Here is a 12,825-nt window from a genome sequence, read left to right as displayed (position 1 = left end):
GCACACTGTTTCAACATGGCACAGTTACCCCCCCCCCCCTCAATACATACTCGGTTGAATACATTTTTGTATTTGGCATTTGGATATCCGGCGTAATTGGTTGTTTTGGCAGTCAATGTGTATGATTTGTTGTGTGATTGTGTGAGCCAGCCTAGTGTAGCCGCAAGCAATAGCAGCGCATATTATCAGTGCTTCTGTTTCCATGGAATTATCTAAGCGGATGTTTAACACTCCCCCCCGGCCTCGTTACGGCTCCCAGTCGTCATCGTGATGCTGCGAGGCAATTATGACCACCACGGTGAGGATGGTGCACAGCACGATGGAGGCGATGCCCACCGCCAGGCTGATGAAGGAGAAATTGCGGGCCTCGCGGGATGCGATCTCCGCCGTCACCATGTCACCTCTGGCGATGGCCGTACGCACCTAAACCGAGAGAAATGTTGAACGCCAGGGTGACACAATGATTTTCAAACAGCTTTCCGTTTGAATATGATGTAACAAGATGCACAAACGGATCAATGTCAGCGAGCGTGCAGAAAGAAAGAGGCCACGTGGCAATGCATCTACACACTAAAGTCAGGCCCAGGCCTTGTCAGCTCGACTCAACTCAAAGCCAGTTGAGCTGAGTGAGCGGGGTCATTGGGAAAAAAACAAACAAACAAAAAAAAAAAAATCCCCTCCAGTTGCTCCCTAAATGGTGCTGTTATGTAACGTATCTTTTGGGTGCATGTGGGCCTGTACAGTCTGTTGAGTGCACAAACATAGATAGATAAATAGAAATATATAAGTGAAGGAGTCAAACTACACCTTACCTGTACAGCTTTAATGATGGCGATGATCCCAGTGGGCCAGAAGCAGCACACGGTGGTGAGCACGGCGATGGGCAAGTAGTCGTGCGGCGGCCGGCGATCCATTAAGGTGATGTTAGGAGGCATTTGCATGGGATGAATCTGACCCGGCTGCATTGCTGGGTGACCTCCCGTTGCGGGCATGTAAGGCTGCCCCTGGAATGTAAAAAAAAAAATTCTTTCAAATGTAGCCTTGTGTTTTGTGGGAGAAAGTCTTTCGCTATAACTCACCGAGGCCATGGGGTAGACGGGAACGTAAGCGGTGCACGGCTGCAGCTGCAGAGGGTATCCAGGATGGAGGTATCCCACCGGAGGATGAGGCACGGTTCCTCCGGGGCCCTGAGTCTGGACCGTGTAGCCTTGTAGGGCCCCTGGGGGTCCCGTGGCGTTACAATGGAATTGAGTCTCTTGGAGGTATCCCTCTGAACCCGGGGGCAGAGGTGGCGGGGGATAGCCGGGCTGGGCGCCGGGCGGCATGTTGGGGTGCTGAGGTACATTGGGGTCCTGCGGGCCCGGGATGTACGGAGGGGGCTGCATTGTCTGACGGTTGGAATCGTCAAGGCCTGCGATCGGATGGATGGATAAAAGAAGGAAGAGCTAAGTGGAGGACACCATCAAAGGTGTGTCACGACAACTGAGTGATGTCATTCAAAATACATTTGATCCGATAAGCGCCATGTCAAGCAGTGTTGGCTGGGAACGTTGGTTGACTTAAATATAGAAAATGAGAGAAATTCAATTTGTGCTCTTTCATGACCAACTAACACACCTCTCTTTGTGAATGTGGGACTCCTCATGTGACTGAGATGTTTTACAAGCGGAACGACACGGATGAGGGGGTGACGTGGGAGACCGGACGAGAAGGGAGGGAGAGCACAACAGCTGCATGATGAAGGATGACGACTTGTGGTCAGGGAGCCACTTTACATAAGAGTCATCTTCCTCCACACAGAGACAAGAATGGGACTGGAAACAGATGCAAAGAGGTTCGAAAACCAGGAAGATATGGCTGGGGGCTTTTTTTTTTGCACACAACAAATTTATTGTCATTGCACATGTACATGGATAACATGTTCAAGAGACAGAAACAACAATCACCAAATAGTCTTATTGAACATCTTAAAACCTTTAGGAAGGAATACCAATTGCCTTGTCTTCTCCAAACCCCCACCACCTAATGATTATTGCTAATTGATAAAATCAACGGATGGTTAAACAATGAATGATAATCAGGAATAAAAATATATATATATATTTTGACCTGATGTGCCTAAAGTATCAAAACACGGGGCACGATTGCAGCGGTGTGCCACGCATTTAATTTCCAACCGTGACGTGTGTCTTTATTTAATCTTCAATTTACAGCATCATGATGGCAAGCTTGCACGCCCACGTAATGCCATAAGAATGTTGATTGAAAGCTAATGATGTCAAATCCAAAACACTTGAAATTACGTTTAGAACAAAAGTGCGATCATGGAACGGTGAAAAAAAAAAATCTAAGGTAAGGCCGCATGATGTTTCTCCGCTGGCAGCACCCACGCAGCGCGTGTAGGCTAAAAATGCGCACATAAAGGAATACAATAGTTTCTATGCACAGAGACGCGCTGCGCAAAAAAAAATCAAATAAAACGCGCAATGCATGCAATAAACAATTGATTTTACCGTGTTTTTCCGACATGTCTCTCTGTATCCTCCTCCTCCTCTAAAGGGATGATGTTGTTGTTACCAATCCAGATAAAGGTGGGTAAAATCCCTTCCAAAAAATGCTGACTTCTATTTCAAAGGCTTGTGGGTCATTCTCAAGATGCTTTCATCTTCAAGAGCACTGATAACCTGAGCTCCACCTCTCCTCTCCTCTGCTCTCGCATGTGTGCGTGTGTGTGTGTGATACAAGATTCTCCTCGAACATGAATATGAAATCAATCAGCCTCCCAGAGATGGTTGTCTTAAAGCGACAGTCGCGGGCAGGCAGGCATTGAGCTGGAACATCCCATTAGAAGTCAATAAAGAGGCTGGATTTGGATTAGCTGTTCTCCCCCTCCCCAATCTTCTCTTCAATTATTTTACAGCGCATGTTCATGTTCTTTTTTTTTTTTAACAAACAAAAAATACACCCACTTAAGAATACAGTACCTTTTTATGACAGTACAATCATTTACAAAGTGAGAATTTACAAAGGCAAATGCAATTTTGCAGCATAATGGTGATGACCGGCAACAGTGCACCCCCCAAAATATGAATACAAATATTTTCAGACATAATGCAGCAGGTAAATCCTTGATTGCTAATCTGTGAGCATGTAGGGGCCACTGTAAATATTTATTGTGCATCATGATTAATTTGCTGCAGATCCTGATCATGCACAACAACGTTTATGAATTTCACTGCGTGCATCCACTTAAGCTCAAATCAACTTTACGGCGTGGCGGCAACGTGCCTTGAGCACATGTCCACCCCCCCCCCCCCTCAATCGCTCAGTGGGTGTAGAGGGAGGCGGTAAAAACAATGTCCCTCCGGATGGCGAGCGAGGCCTTCTCCATCTTGCTTCCCAGCACCGAGTCTCCCACGATGCGAGCGGCCTGGCGCACCTCCTTCAACACCTCATCCAGACGCTGGATGCAGCGCACCACCGTGCCCTCCTGGACGTCTGTCAGCTGGGCGATCTCAGCGAACGGCTGCGGTTGATCGTTATGTGCGTGACATAAGCATGAGAAATGGAGGTGAGACAAAATGTTTTTTTTTGTGTTTTTGTTTGATGAGTCACCATTGGGTTTGGAACTACTGCTAAATATAGACTAAGCTGGTTACTCAGAGTAGCCACCAGTCATCATAGAATTCGCATTCGCATGTCCCTATTAGTAAGCATGAAATCAGACCGTTACATAATACTCACATGTCATAATAATGATCTATTATTTGCTTGACCTCATTTGTAATGGTAAAAATATCCAATAAACTGTAGTCCAGCACTCACCATGCCTCTGGCCCAGCAGTACACCACCTCTGTCAGGCCAAACTTGAACTGGCCCACAAATTCTTCCGCTGTTTGTGGTAAGCCGCAATCCCTTTGTAACTCTCCAATGCGCTGTGCAACTGACAACACGCGATCAATACCCTGAGTAGGAAAAATACATTGGAGTGATGAGTCAACCAACAGGATCCAATGGATCGATAAATGATACGAGGTGAGAGGACATGATTCACTTCTTGCTACTGAGAAATACTACTGCCATTTTTTTTCTTCTCAAGAATCAATTTTGCCGCTTACCTGAGCATGACGACCAGACATGATTCATTTAAGACCCTATAAAGCATTTTCGTGTACCAGGTTAGCGGCAAAAGGTGGACCTTTACAAAACATGAGTGAATGAAGGGAACACAAGCGAAGCATGATGTTATCAAATCAAAGAAAAAGTGAGTCATACAAAGCGGAGGCACTTCACATGACATCATAGCTTCCGCCTCACCTCCTGTAAAGTATTGGTGATATGCGGCTCCACTTGTGTTTTCTGCGTGAAGACCAAACAGGACAGCAGGGCGGCGCTCTCTTCGGGCGCCAGCGGACTCAGAGCGTTCTCAAACAGCAGTTCTGTGAGCAGCAGCTCGTGGCTGCTGATCTGACAAGCCACGCGGCCTTTGAGCTGAACGGCGCCGCCGCTGTCCACGTATTGAAGCGACTGCAGCACCTGAGACGGACGGGAAGATACGGCAAGATCATCATCATCATCGTGTAAATATGAGGAGAATGACGTTTGATGTCAACCTTGATCCTCTGATGGTACTCTGGCAGCAGAGATAATGATTGATCTGAGACCAGGAAAAGCAGTTTATCCAGCTCCTCTTGTACACTCATCCTCTCCTGAACTTTAGCAAACTGAAATACACATACCCAAAGATGATTTTGTTCAGTTGAGCACACCAAAACGGAAGGACTTGACCTTATGTGCCAAACCACTTCACTTTTAAAGAGTTCGGCTTTACGATTGCGTAACCCAAAAAGCCACACCTGCTCTGCGAAGGTCGGCGAGTGGATGCAGGTGAATTCGCTCAGGCTGTCCCGCAGCACGCGGAGACGCATGGAGGCCTCCACCACGTCGACATTCTTCAGTTGGAGGTCGTTGACTGGGTCCAGGGTGACCATGCCGCCTGCGTTAGCCTCGGCCAATCGCAGGAGCTCTTGCGTCGCCGTCGAGATGGCTTGACCGGGTGCTTCGGTCCTGGTGGGCCAGATAAGACGGCTTTCACGCACTGAGGCAAACATTCCGATTTCTCTAAAAGTTGTGGATCAAACCTAAATCGGGGTTGTTGTCTCTTATGATAGTTGTCGATGATCCTGTCGGGAATCACTTTGAGGGTCTTCAATGTGATGCCGGTGATGTCCTCTGGCTTTAGCTTCTGCACTGTGTGACCGCATGGACCTGGAGATACTTGCGTGTTGACTCAAATTGTTCATAGAGGGGAAAAATTCCCCATCACCCATCAAGAATGCAATGAAAATGATATCAACTTCGTCGTCGCTGAAAATAAAGAATTACAGGGCCATCTGCTGGTCTCCAATAAGAGTTCGGTACACTGCGCAGACAAATGTAATCCAACAGACCGACCTTCAGGGATAAAAAGCGCCGTATTGTAGAGATGAGGAGGAGCTCGACTGTCGCCGCAGTTTCCTTCCGCTTCCTCCTTGCCTTTGTCGCATAAGATGAGCGTCGTGAAGGTGCGATTCACCGCATCGCTGGACACCTACGGAGGAAAAGCAGTCAACGTGTGCCTTCGTCATGAAACAATAAAAGAAAAAAGAAAAAAAAGAACACCTGCAGGATAACTCCCAGGGCGTTGACATGCTGCTTGTTATTCACCACCACAACCCGCCCCACGGACAAAGCTTTCAGCCCATTGACCGACTCCAGAATTGCACGCTGGAACCAAAGACAGCAAGTCAGACTGGAGCGCAAAAAGGATGTGAGATGTGGTTGAATTGTGCATCTGCGCCACCTGGAGGATTTCTCTCGTGGTCCGTAGCTCTGTCACTGTGTGGTAGTACGGCAGCAAATCAGATAGCTGGCCCTCGCTGGCCGCGACGGGCAGAGTGGATAATATCTCCTTAAGCTGGCTGATCCTCTTTTCATGTGCCTAGAGGAGGTACTGAATGACAAACTGCTGTTTTGACCACAGCTCACACCGTGAGGATCTACCTGAGTGTCTCTGTGGTTTTCAGAAAAGCTTCTCCTCATCATGTCGGTCACATGGAGAGCCTCGACTCGCAGCAGGTTGAGAATCATGGTGTAAGTCAGTCGGAATTGCGAGTGGAGCGTGGTGGGCTTGCCCTGGATGATAGAAATGTGACATCAAAATAAAAAAAAAACCCCGAATGACGCTGTGATATGCCACACAGAGGTCCTCACCAGCATCATGACATGAAGCTCTGACATTTCGTGAACGCCAGCTTTACACAGAATGATGACGGTGCCCGTGGCGTCAAGACCTCTCCTGCCTGCTCTGCCCGCCATTTGAATATATTCACCTAAAAAGAAATTCAAATGTCAACATTTCTTTTCGTGCGCCGAGATGGCCGGTTTCGGGTCGGGTGACGTACCGGGGAGAAGATTCCTAAAACCGCTTCCATCATGCTTTCGGATGCTGTCGAAAACCACAGTCCTGGCGGGCATGTTCACTCCCATCGCAAACGTCTCGGTTGCAAACAACACCTGAAATGATGACGTGAATTTTTAAAGGTGGCTATTTTGAATTCATGAATTAAAAATACATGTCACTCACTTTTACAAGGCCTCTTGAGAAGAGCATTTCAATAACCTCCTTCAATATGGGCAGGATTCCACTGTGATGGACTGCTACTCCTCTTTTCAGAAGATCCCTCATGAGTATAATCTGAACAAAATTATTTTTTTATGAAAAAGCTTTTTATTTTATGGGCTCTTTAGAAAATAGATGAACGAAATAACATCCTCGCTACCTGAGGTAGCTGTCTGTCCCCCCCTCTGAGGCGACTCAGGCTCTTTTGGAAGAACGAGTGGATCTCGGCCTTCTCGATGGACGTGGTCATGTCCATGGAGTCCAGCGAACGGGCGTTGTCATCGCAGCGCGTGCGTGAGAAGGTAAACGCCACCACGGGGGTCTGCTGCCGCTGGGACAGGAAGTGCAAGAGGGTGAGCCACACCGCTCGGTCCTAAAATGGAGACAAGGGTGAGAAAGGAGAATGAATCGGCAAATCATCAGCTTTCACATTTGAAATCATTACTTGACTAGCTGTGGTGTTCTGCGATGGAGTTTTGGTGCCAAAAGATTGGGCATATTTGCTGGTGCGTTCTTTCTTGGCATCCACAGCTGCGTAATAACTGAAAATGCATAGTAAAGGTCACATTTTTGGACAAAGTCCACTGATAAGAAGACAAAAAGGTGGCGGTACCCTTTTGTAAGGAAGTTTCCTGTCGCATCCAATAGTAAGAACATCTCTTTCTGGGTCTTTGTGTTGTTTCCAGTGTATAAATAATGCTCCAAAGGCACGGGCCTCTTCAATGTGCTGATCACGTAAATGTGCTTCTTCTTAATGCGTCTGGAAAGTTCCACAGTCCAAACTTGTACAGCTTCAGTCGTTAGTTGAGTGTTGCTGTGAACGTGGTGGAGAACCTACCCGATCCATTCGCTGAACTCCAGAGCGTTTGGCACTGTGGCACTCAGGAGAATGATGCTTACGTGGTCAGGTAACATGATGAGAACTTCTTCCCACACCACTCCTCTCTGTTCAAGTTAAGGAAAATAAAAAAACTTGCTTTTAAATCTGAATATTTTTTGAAATGGGTGGTTATGTAAATCTCTGACCTCTGCATCATTAATATAATGGACCTCATCAAATATGACCCACTCTAAATCTCTGATGACCTCTGAACCGTTGTAAAGCATTGACCTGAAAGTCAACACACATATCTCAGTTTTCTAATAAAAAAAAAAAGAAACCACAAAAATGTAAGAATACCTGAGGATCTCCGTGGTCATGATGAGACACGAAGACTCGGGACTGAGCTGGACATCACCTGTGAGGAGACCCACATCCCCAAAGGTGGTCTTAAAGTCTCTGAACTTCTGATTGGACAAAGCTTTGATCGGGGAAGTGTAGATGGTCCTACGGTGAGACACAATTCAAATAATTCCATCGATTCCTCAAAATGTTTTCTTTGAAGTAAACAAAGCAGCTTTTTTTCTTCTGGACAAATACACACCTGGTCATGTGTTTCTGTGAGAGAGCAATGGCGTATTCAGCCACCACCGTTTTGCCAGCCGACGTGTGCGCCGCGACAAATACAGAGTCGTGAGCCTCCAGTCGTAATATGGCTTGTTTCTGGAAGACATCCAGCTCAAACGGCCACTACGGAAGCAGAGCAGAAGAGGGGAGTGAAAATAACATCAAAATAAAAACAGGAGCACCAGGTAAAACTCCACCTTAAAAGCTGGATGAGGAATACGTTTGTGGAAATCCGCACAGGGTGAATTTATGTCGACGGGAATGGCCCATTTTTTTGTTTCTTCCGGTTTCTCATTCTGGTTTGACTTTCCCTTGCCGGACCGAGAGGAGGAGGACGTAGCGTCCTGATGACAAAGAGATAGAAATATGAAATGTGTGAGACATTAAAAACGGAGTAAATCCAGTACTTGGATGCCCAGGTCTTCAAGGCTGTTTGTCCTGGGAAGTTTGGCGGCCTCTTCATGTCCTTGGCTTTCCTCCTTTGCTTCTGCCTCAGCCTCCAAGTCGATGACGTCGTCAGAGGTTGACAGCAGTGACATGAGGTTGACCTCGGGTTTTGCCACTTTAGTTCCTTCATGATGCACATGGGGAGGGGGGGGACATAATTAATCAGAATGTAGCTTAACCAACAAGTCGACAAACCTCTGTCTGTGAAGTCCATTCCAGCTTTAAAACCAGGAGGAACTTGGAGCAAATCTGTCGGTGATAAATAAAGATATTCAAATAAGGCACATCTTGGAATTAGAGAATAGTTTGAATTATTTTGACAAAGCTCACCATTCTCAAAGTCGATGTCCTGTTCCAGTTCTGACTTAGTTTTGATTTGGTCCAGAGTAAGTTCCTCCATCCCCCCTATGAGAGAAAACACTTTGTAAATAAATCCATTTGAAGATACTGAGGATTTCTAACTTGATGTATTTATTTCACCAGGCAGGAAGGGGTAATTTGTGTTGCTTCCTCTTAGGCTCTCGGAAGGTGGTCCAGGTTTACGTTGTAATGACAGCGAGTTCTTTGCCGAAAGACCCGTGTTCTCCAATGAAACCTAAACATCCATATTACAAATAATAAACTCACATGGACTTCAACAATATCATAGCATAGGAGTGAAAATACTTCTGTGAAATCCAGCAGCATCCCTGTCGTTGGATCTCGGATGACGGAGAGTCCAGAATTTAACGAAGACGAAGTGCATTTGAGCAGAGAGTCGACATTCACGTTTCTGTTTGTCACTCTGGAAGAGACAACCGCACGGCAAATATGAATTAAGAATAATCTATACCTCCTCCTATGAAAAGACACACATACACTACAAATAGAATTTTTGTTGGGAATACGCACTTTAGAAACCTTTGGAAAGCAAAGTCTGTGTCGTGTAAAGGAAGCCAGCCAGGATCTTGTAAAAATTGTTTCTTTACTTCAGCCTCCAGGCTCAGACTGGTGGGTGGAAGCCCATCGGGGAGCTGATGAGGGAAATATATGACATGAGTTGCTCAAAAACTGTCAATCTGCCAGTGATCCTCCAGACCCAGCAACATTACTGACCGTGGTTTGTGGAGGAAAAGGCAAGCCCGGGGAGGGATGTGTGATGACTTCAAACCTGCCAGAGCATCCCATCTCCAACAAGGACAGAGGAAGATCCATAGGACCTGGAGGGGGTACATCTGGAAAGAGGCAGAAGTAAACAAAAGCAACATTCAAGCAAAACTACTTCAATTGAATGAACACTTTTTCCTGTCATAAAAACTCAACGATTATTAACTTTCGTTGTTAAAGCCTAAAGCGTTGGTGCTTGCTAAATAAAATCATCACTCTCGGCTGGTTCATCGTACTCATGCAACAGAAGTGAGGGAATTTATAATAAGGCACGATTATTCTCCAACTCTTGGTTATTTGATCAAACTGGCGTTACGATTCTGATTATTTTAAACTTACTTATTCTGTCCATATTCTCTATCAATGGTGCTGAGTTGTAGCATTTATTTGCCTCGGAAGTAGCTTGGGCAATAAACGGAAGTGGCTTGAAAACAAAGGTAAATATGCTAAATCCAAGTAGGAATTCAGTGTCAAAACGACCAAAATATCAATGAAACGTAACATATGTTCTAAAGAATATAATAAGCATCTGCCACATTCAAATTAGGTACGATTGAGTGAATTTTGCGTTATTGTCCCCCCCCCCCCTTGTAAAGACTGACGTCATATTTACGCGACTGTTTGTGTTCAGAGGTCTCCTCAAATTTGGTGAGCAGGCGATTCGGATTATTGCAGATTAATTGTGTTAAGCATATGCAAAAACTGCGTAATGATAATATATTGGGAGAATTATTAGCTTTAAAAATAGGTTTAGTTCCGTATTTTTATCATTTTTATTTTCAAGCTCATGTCGTCTGAGGTGTTGTCAATTGTTAGTACCGCGCATCTGAATTACGATAATAATGTGTTTTTCTTTTGTTTCATGAAGCAACTTCCATCATGGTTGTGTTTCCATCTTCGCTAACGGAGGAAGAAGAAGCTTTGCAAAAGAAGTATGCAAAGCTCAAGAAAAAGGTAAAGAGGGAATCACATCTTATATTGTTTTATACAAATAATCAATTGCTATCTGATTTTTTTTTTTTTTTATCATCTCTTGTTATGTTTTCCATTTCTGAGATATCTCAATTAATCTTTTTTTCTTGCGTTTTAGAAAAAGGCACTGCTTGCTCTTAAAAAGCAGAATACAACCAACCAGACAAACCCGAGTGGGTTAAAACGGAGTAAGTGAATTTTAATCAGTGCCACAACTTGAGTCTTTACTTCTTTGTAATTTATATTTTGTCATTACTTGCTCACAGCACTGTCAGACCAGCCTGTTGTTGACACGGCGACAGCAACTGAACAAGCAAAGATGTTGATCAAATCAGGGGCCATCAGCGCCATCAAGTCGGAGAACAAGAACTCGGGCTTTAAACGGTCTCGTACGCTGGAAATTAAACTCAAGGTAAAATACTGTCCCTCTTTTTGCATAGCCATTGACATAAATGTCTTGCCTCGCTTTATTTGATTAAGATTATCCCCAATGTTTATTTTAAAACATCACAGGATCCTGAAAAGGGCCCAGTTCCAGCTTTCTTACCTTTCCAAAGGAGCGTTTCTACAGATGAAGACCTAGCTGAGGTAATGTGGAGTGTGTTGTGCATGACACTATAATCTTTGATATTTACAAATTTCCCATGTTTAATTTTTAGTCTGGAAGGAGATCTCACAGGAAGTCACTTTATGAAAGGTAGTATTCCTTCTTTGTGATGTCAATGTTCTACCCTGAACTGTTGGCTTCAAACCTTTCTTTGCATTTCCCCACAGCTTCGTTAGTTCAAGTGACAGATACCGCGATGAAGATGATGGTGGAATGTCCTCCAGTCGAGAGATGGACAGAGACCGGGACAGAGAGCGAGATCGAGAGAGGGACCGGGAGCGTGACAGGGACAGGGACCGGGAAAGAGAGAGGGATCGAGAACGTGAGAGGGACCGAGAACGGGACAGGGATCGAGAGCGGGATAGAGATCGAGAACGTGATAGGCCGAGGGAGCGGGATCGAGAAAAGGACAGGGAGAGAGACCGGAGCAGAGAGCGGAGCGCTGAGATGGATCAGGACCGTGAGGCGGATAAAGAGCGTGATGGAACTTTCAGACGTGAGTAACCATTCTGTTAATTGAGTGTGTGACAAGTTGCTTCATCGCTTAATTTGTAAAGATGTTCCTTACTTGATCAGGGTCGGATTCATATCCTGAGCGTAGAGTGAGAAAAGGGAATACGGTGTACGTTTACGGCTCAGGGCTGTCTGAGGACAGCATGCGCTCGGCTTTCTCTCAACACGGCAACATCATCGACCTTTCCATGGACAACCCACGCAAGTAGGCAACGTCATCTACTGCTTTTATTATTTGTACTTTGGGTGTGTTAGTCACCATTACTGTTTTGATTTTTAGTTGCGCATTCATTACGTTTGAGAAGATGGAGTCTGCAGACCAGGCAGTAGCTGAGGTCGGTAGATGATGACATGCTCCAGAATATTGTTGAGAAAATATTTTGTAAAGCAATATTGTTGTATTATCTAATCTGTTACTCACATTCAGCTAAACGGGAGCACAGTAGGAGATGTTCACATCAAAGTCAGCATTGCCAGGAAGCAACCCATGTTGGATGCTGCCACCGGCAAGTCTGTGTGGGCTTCTCTGGGTAAACACTCATTTGTTCTAAATCTTTTTTTTTTTTTACCCCTATTTGCATCTTTATTAATCTGCATATTTGCCTCCCTCGTTTTCAGCTGTGCATAACAGCACCAAAGGCTCTTACAGGGACAAGAGGAACCAGGTCGTGTATAGTGAAGATTTCCTGGAATGAAACAAAATGGCGACTATTATTCATTTGTATTATACCTTTGCCTTTTTCTCATTACAACCTGACGGCTATCGATGGATGACGATTTATTTTTCACCTTGTTTTTTTTTTTACGTCAAAAACATCTAGAATTGAGTGTTTAGCTTTTCTCAAGAGGACGCCAAGAACGTTATGCAGCATGTCTTGTGCTTATTGTCAATACCAATAACAAAGGTACAGTGCTGAATAAATATAGGGCTCAAAATCCAATTGATTGTTTTCCAGGAACTTTTTTTTTTCTTAACATTTTGTGCACCACTTTTGAAACATTACAACACAATTGTGAGATGCACAGTAAAT

At 45.0% G+C, this 12,825-nt stretch overlaps 3 protein-coding genes across 3 annotated transcripts; 1 reads left to right on the top strand and 2 right to left on the bottom strand.

Moving 5' to 3' along the window:
* Positions 1–59: 59 nt before the first annotated feature.
* Positions 60–2,540, bottom strand: prrt1 (proline-rich transmembrane protein 1). The gene is made up of 4 exons (XM_085900370.1): positions 2,514–2,540; positions 1,080–1,411; positions 813–1,004; positions 60–423 (listed from the first exon to the last, which is right to left on the bottom strand). The coding sequence occupies exons 1-4, from the start codon at positions 2,527–2,529 to the stop codon at positions 247–249; spliced, it is 717 nt and encodes a 238-aa protein (XP_085756496.1). The 5' UTR covers positions 2,530–2,540; the 3' UTR covers positions 60–246.
* Positions 2,541–2,963: 423 nt separating this feature from the next.
* Positions 2,964–10,294, bottom strand: skic2 (SKI2 subunit of superkiller complex). Its single transcript, XM_085900365.1, has 29 exons — positions 10,042–10,294; positions 9,652–9,770; positions 9,448–9,569; positions 9,223–9,340; positions 9,037–9,151; positions 8,887–8,961; positions 8,752–8,805; positions 8,517–8,680; positions 8,307–8,453; positions 8,087–8,232; positions 7,843–7,989; positions 7,689–7,773; positions 7,501–7,607; positions 7,276–7,422; positions 7,108–7,204; positions 6,823–7,035; positions 6,627–6,737; positions 6,445–6,556; positions 6,254–6,372; positions 6,044–6,175; positions 5,844–5,981; positions 5,663–5,767; positions 5,456–5,591; positions 5,143–5,269; positions 4,858–5,068; positions 4,615–4,725; positions 4,319–4,537; positions 3,826–3,966; positions 2,964–3,526 (listed from the first exon to the last, which is right to left on the bottom strand). Exons 1-29 carry the CDS (start codon positions 10,052–10,054, stop codon positions 3,326–3,328), a joined length of 3,732 nt encoding a protein of 1,243 aa, XP_085756491.1. The 5' UTR covers positions 10,055–10,294; the 3' UTR covers positions 2,964–3,325.
* On the top strand, positions 10,292–12,735 carry nelfe (negative elongation factor complex member E). Its single transcript, XM_085900369.1, has 11 exons — positions 10,292–10,350; positions 10,571–10,656; positions 10,793–10,862; positions 10,941–11,086; positions 11,188–11,262; positions 11,334–11,371; positions 11,449–11,777; positions 11,858–11,999; positions 12,075–12,129; positions 12,222–12,324; positions 12,413–12,735. Exons 2-11 carry the CDS (start codon positions 10,582–10,584, stop codon positions 12,487–12,489), a joined length of 1,110 nt encoding a protein of 369 aa, XP_085756495.1. The 5' UTR covers positions 10,292–10,350; positions 10,571–10,581; the 3' UTR covers positions 12,490–12,735.
* The last annotated feature ends 90 nt before the right edge of the window (positions 12,736–12,825 follow it).

This window comes from Syngnathus leptorhynchus, chromosome 20 (genome assembly GCF_054491065.1).
Source record: "Syngnathus leptorhynchus isolate UIUO chromosome 20, UIUO_Slep, whole genome shotgun sequence".
Lineage (NCBI taxonomy): Eukaryota > Metazoa > Chordata > Actinopteri > Syngnathiformes > Syngnathidae > Syngnathus > Syngnathus leptorhynchus.
The sequence above is the reverse complement of the archived record's forward strand: the minus strand, read 5'-3'. Positions and strand labels throughout refer to the sequence as shown.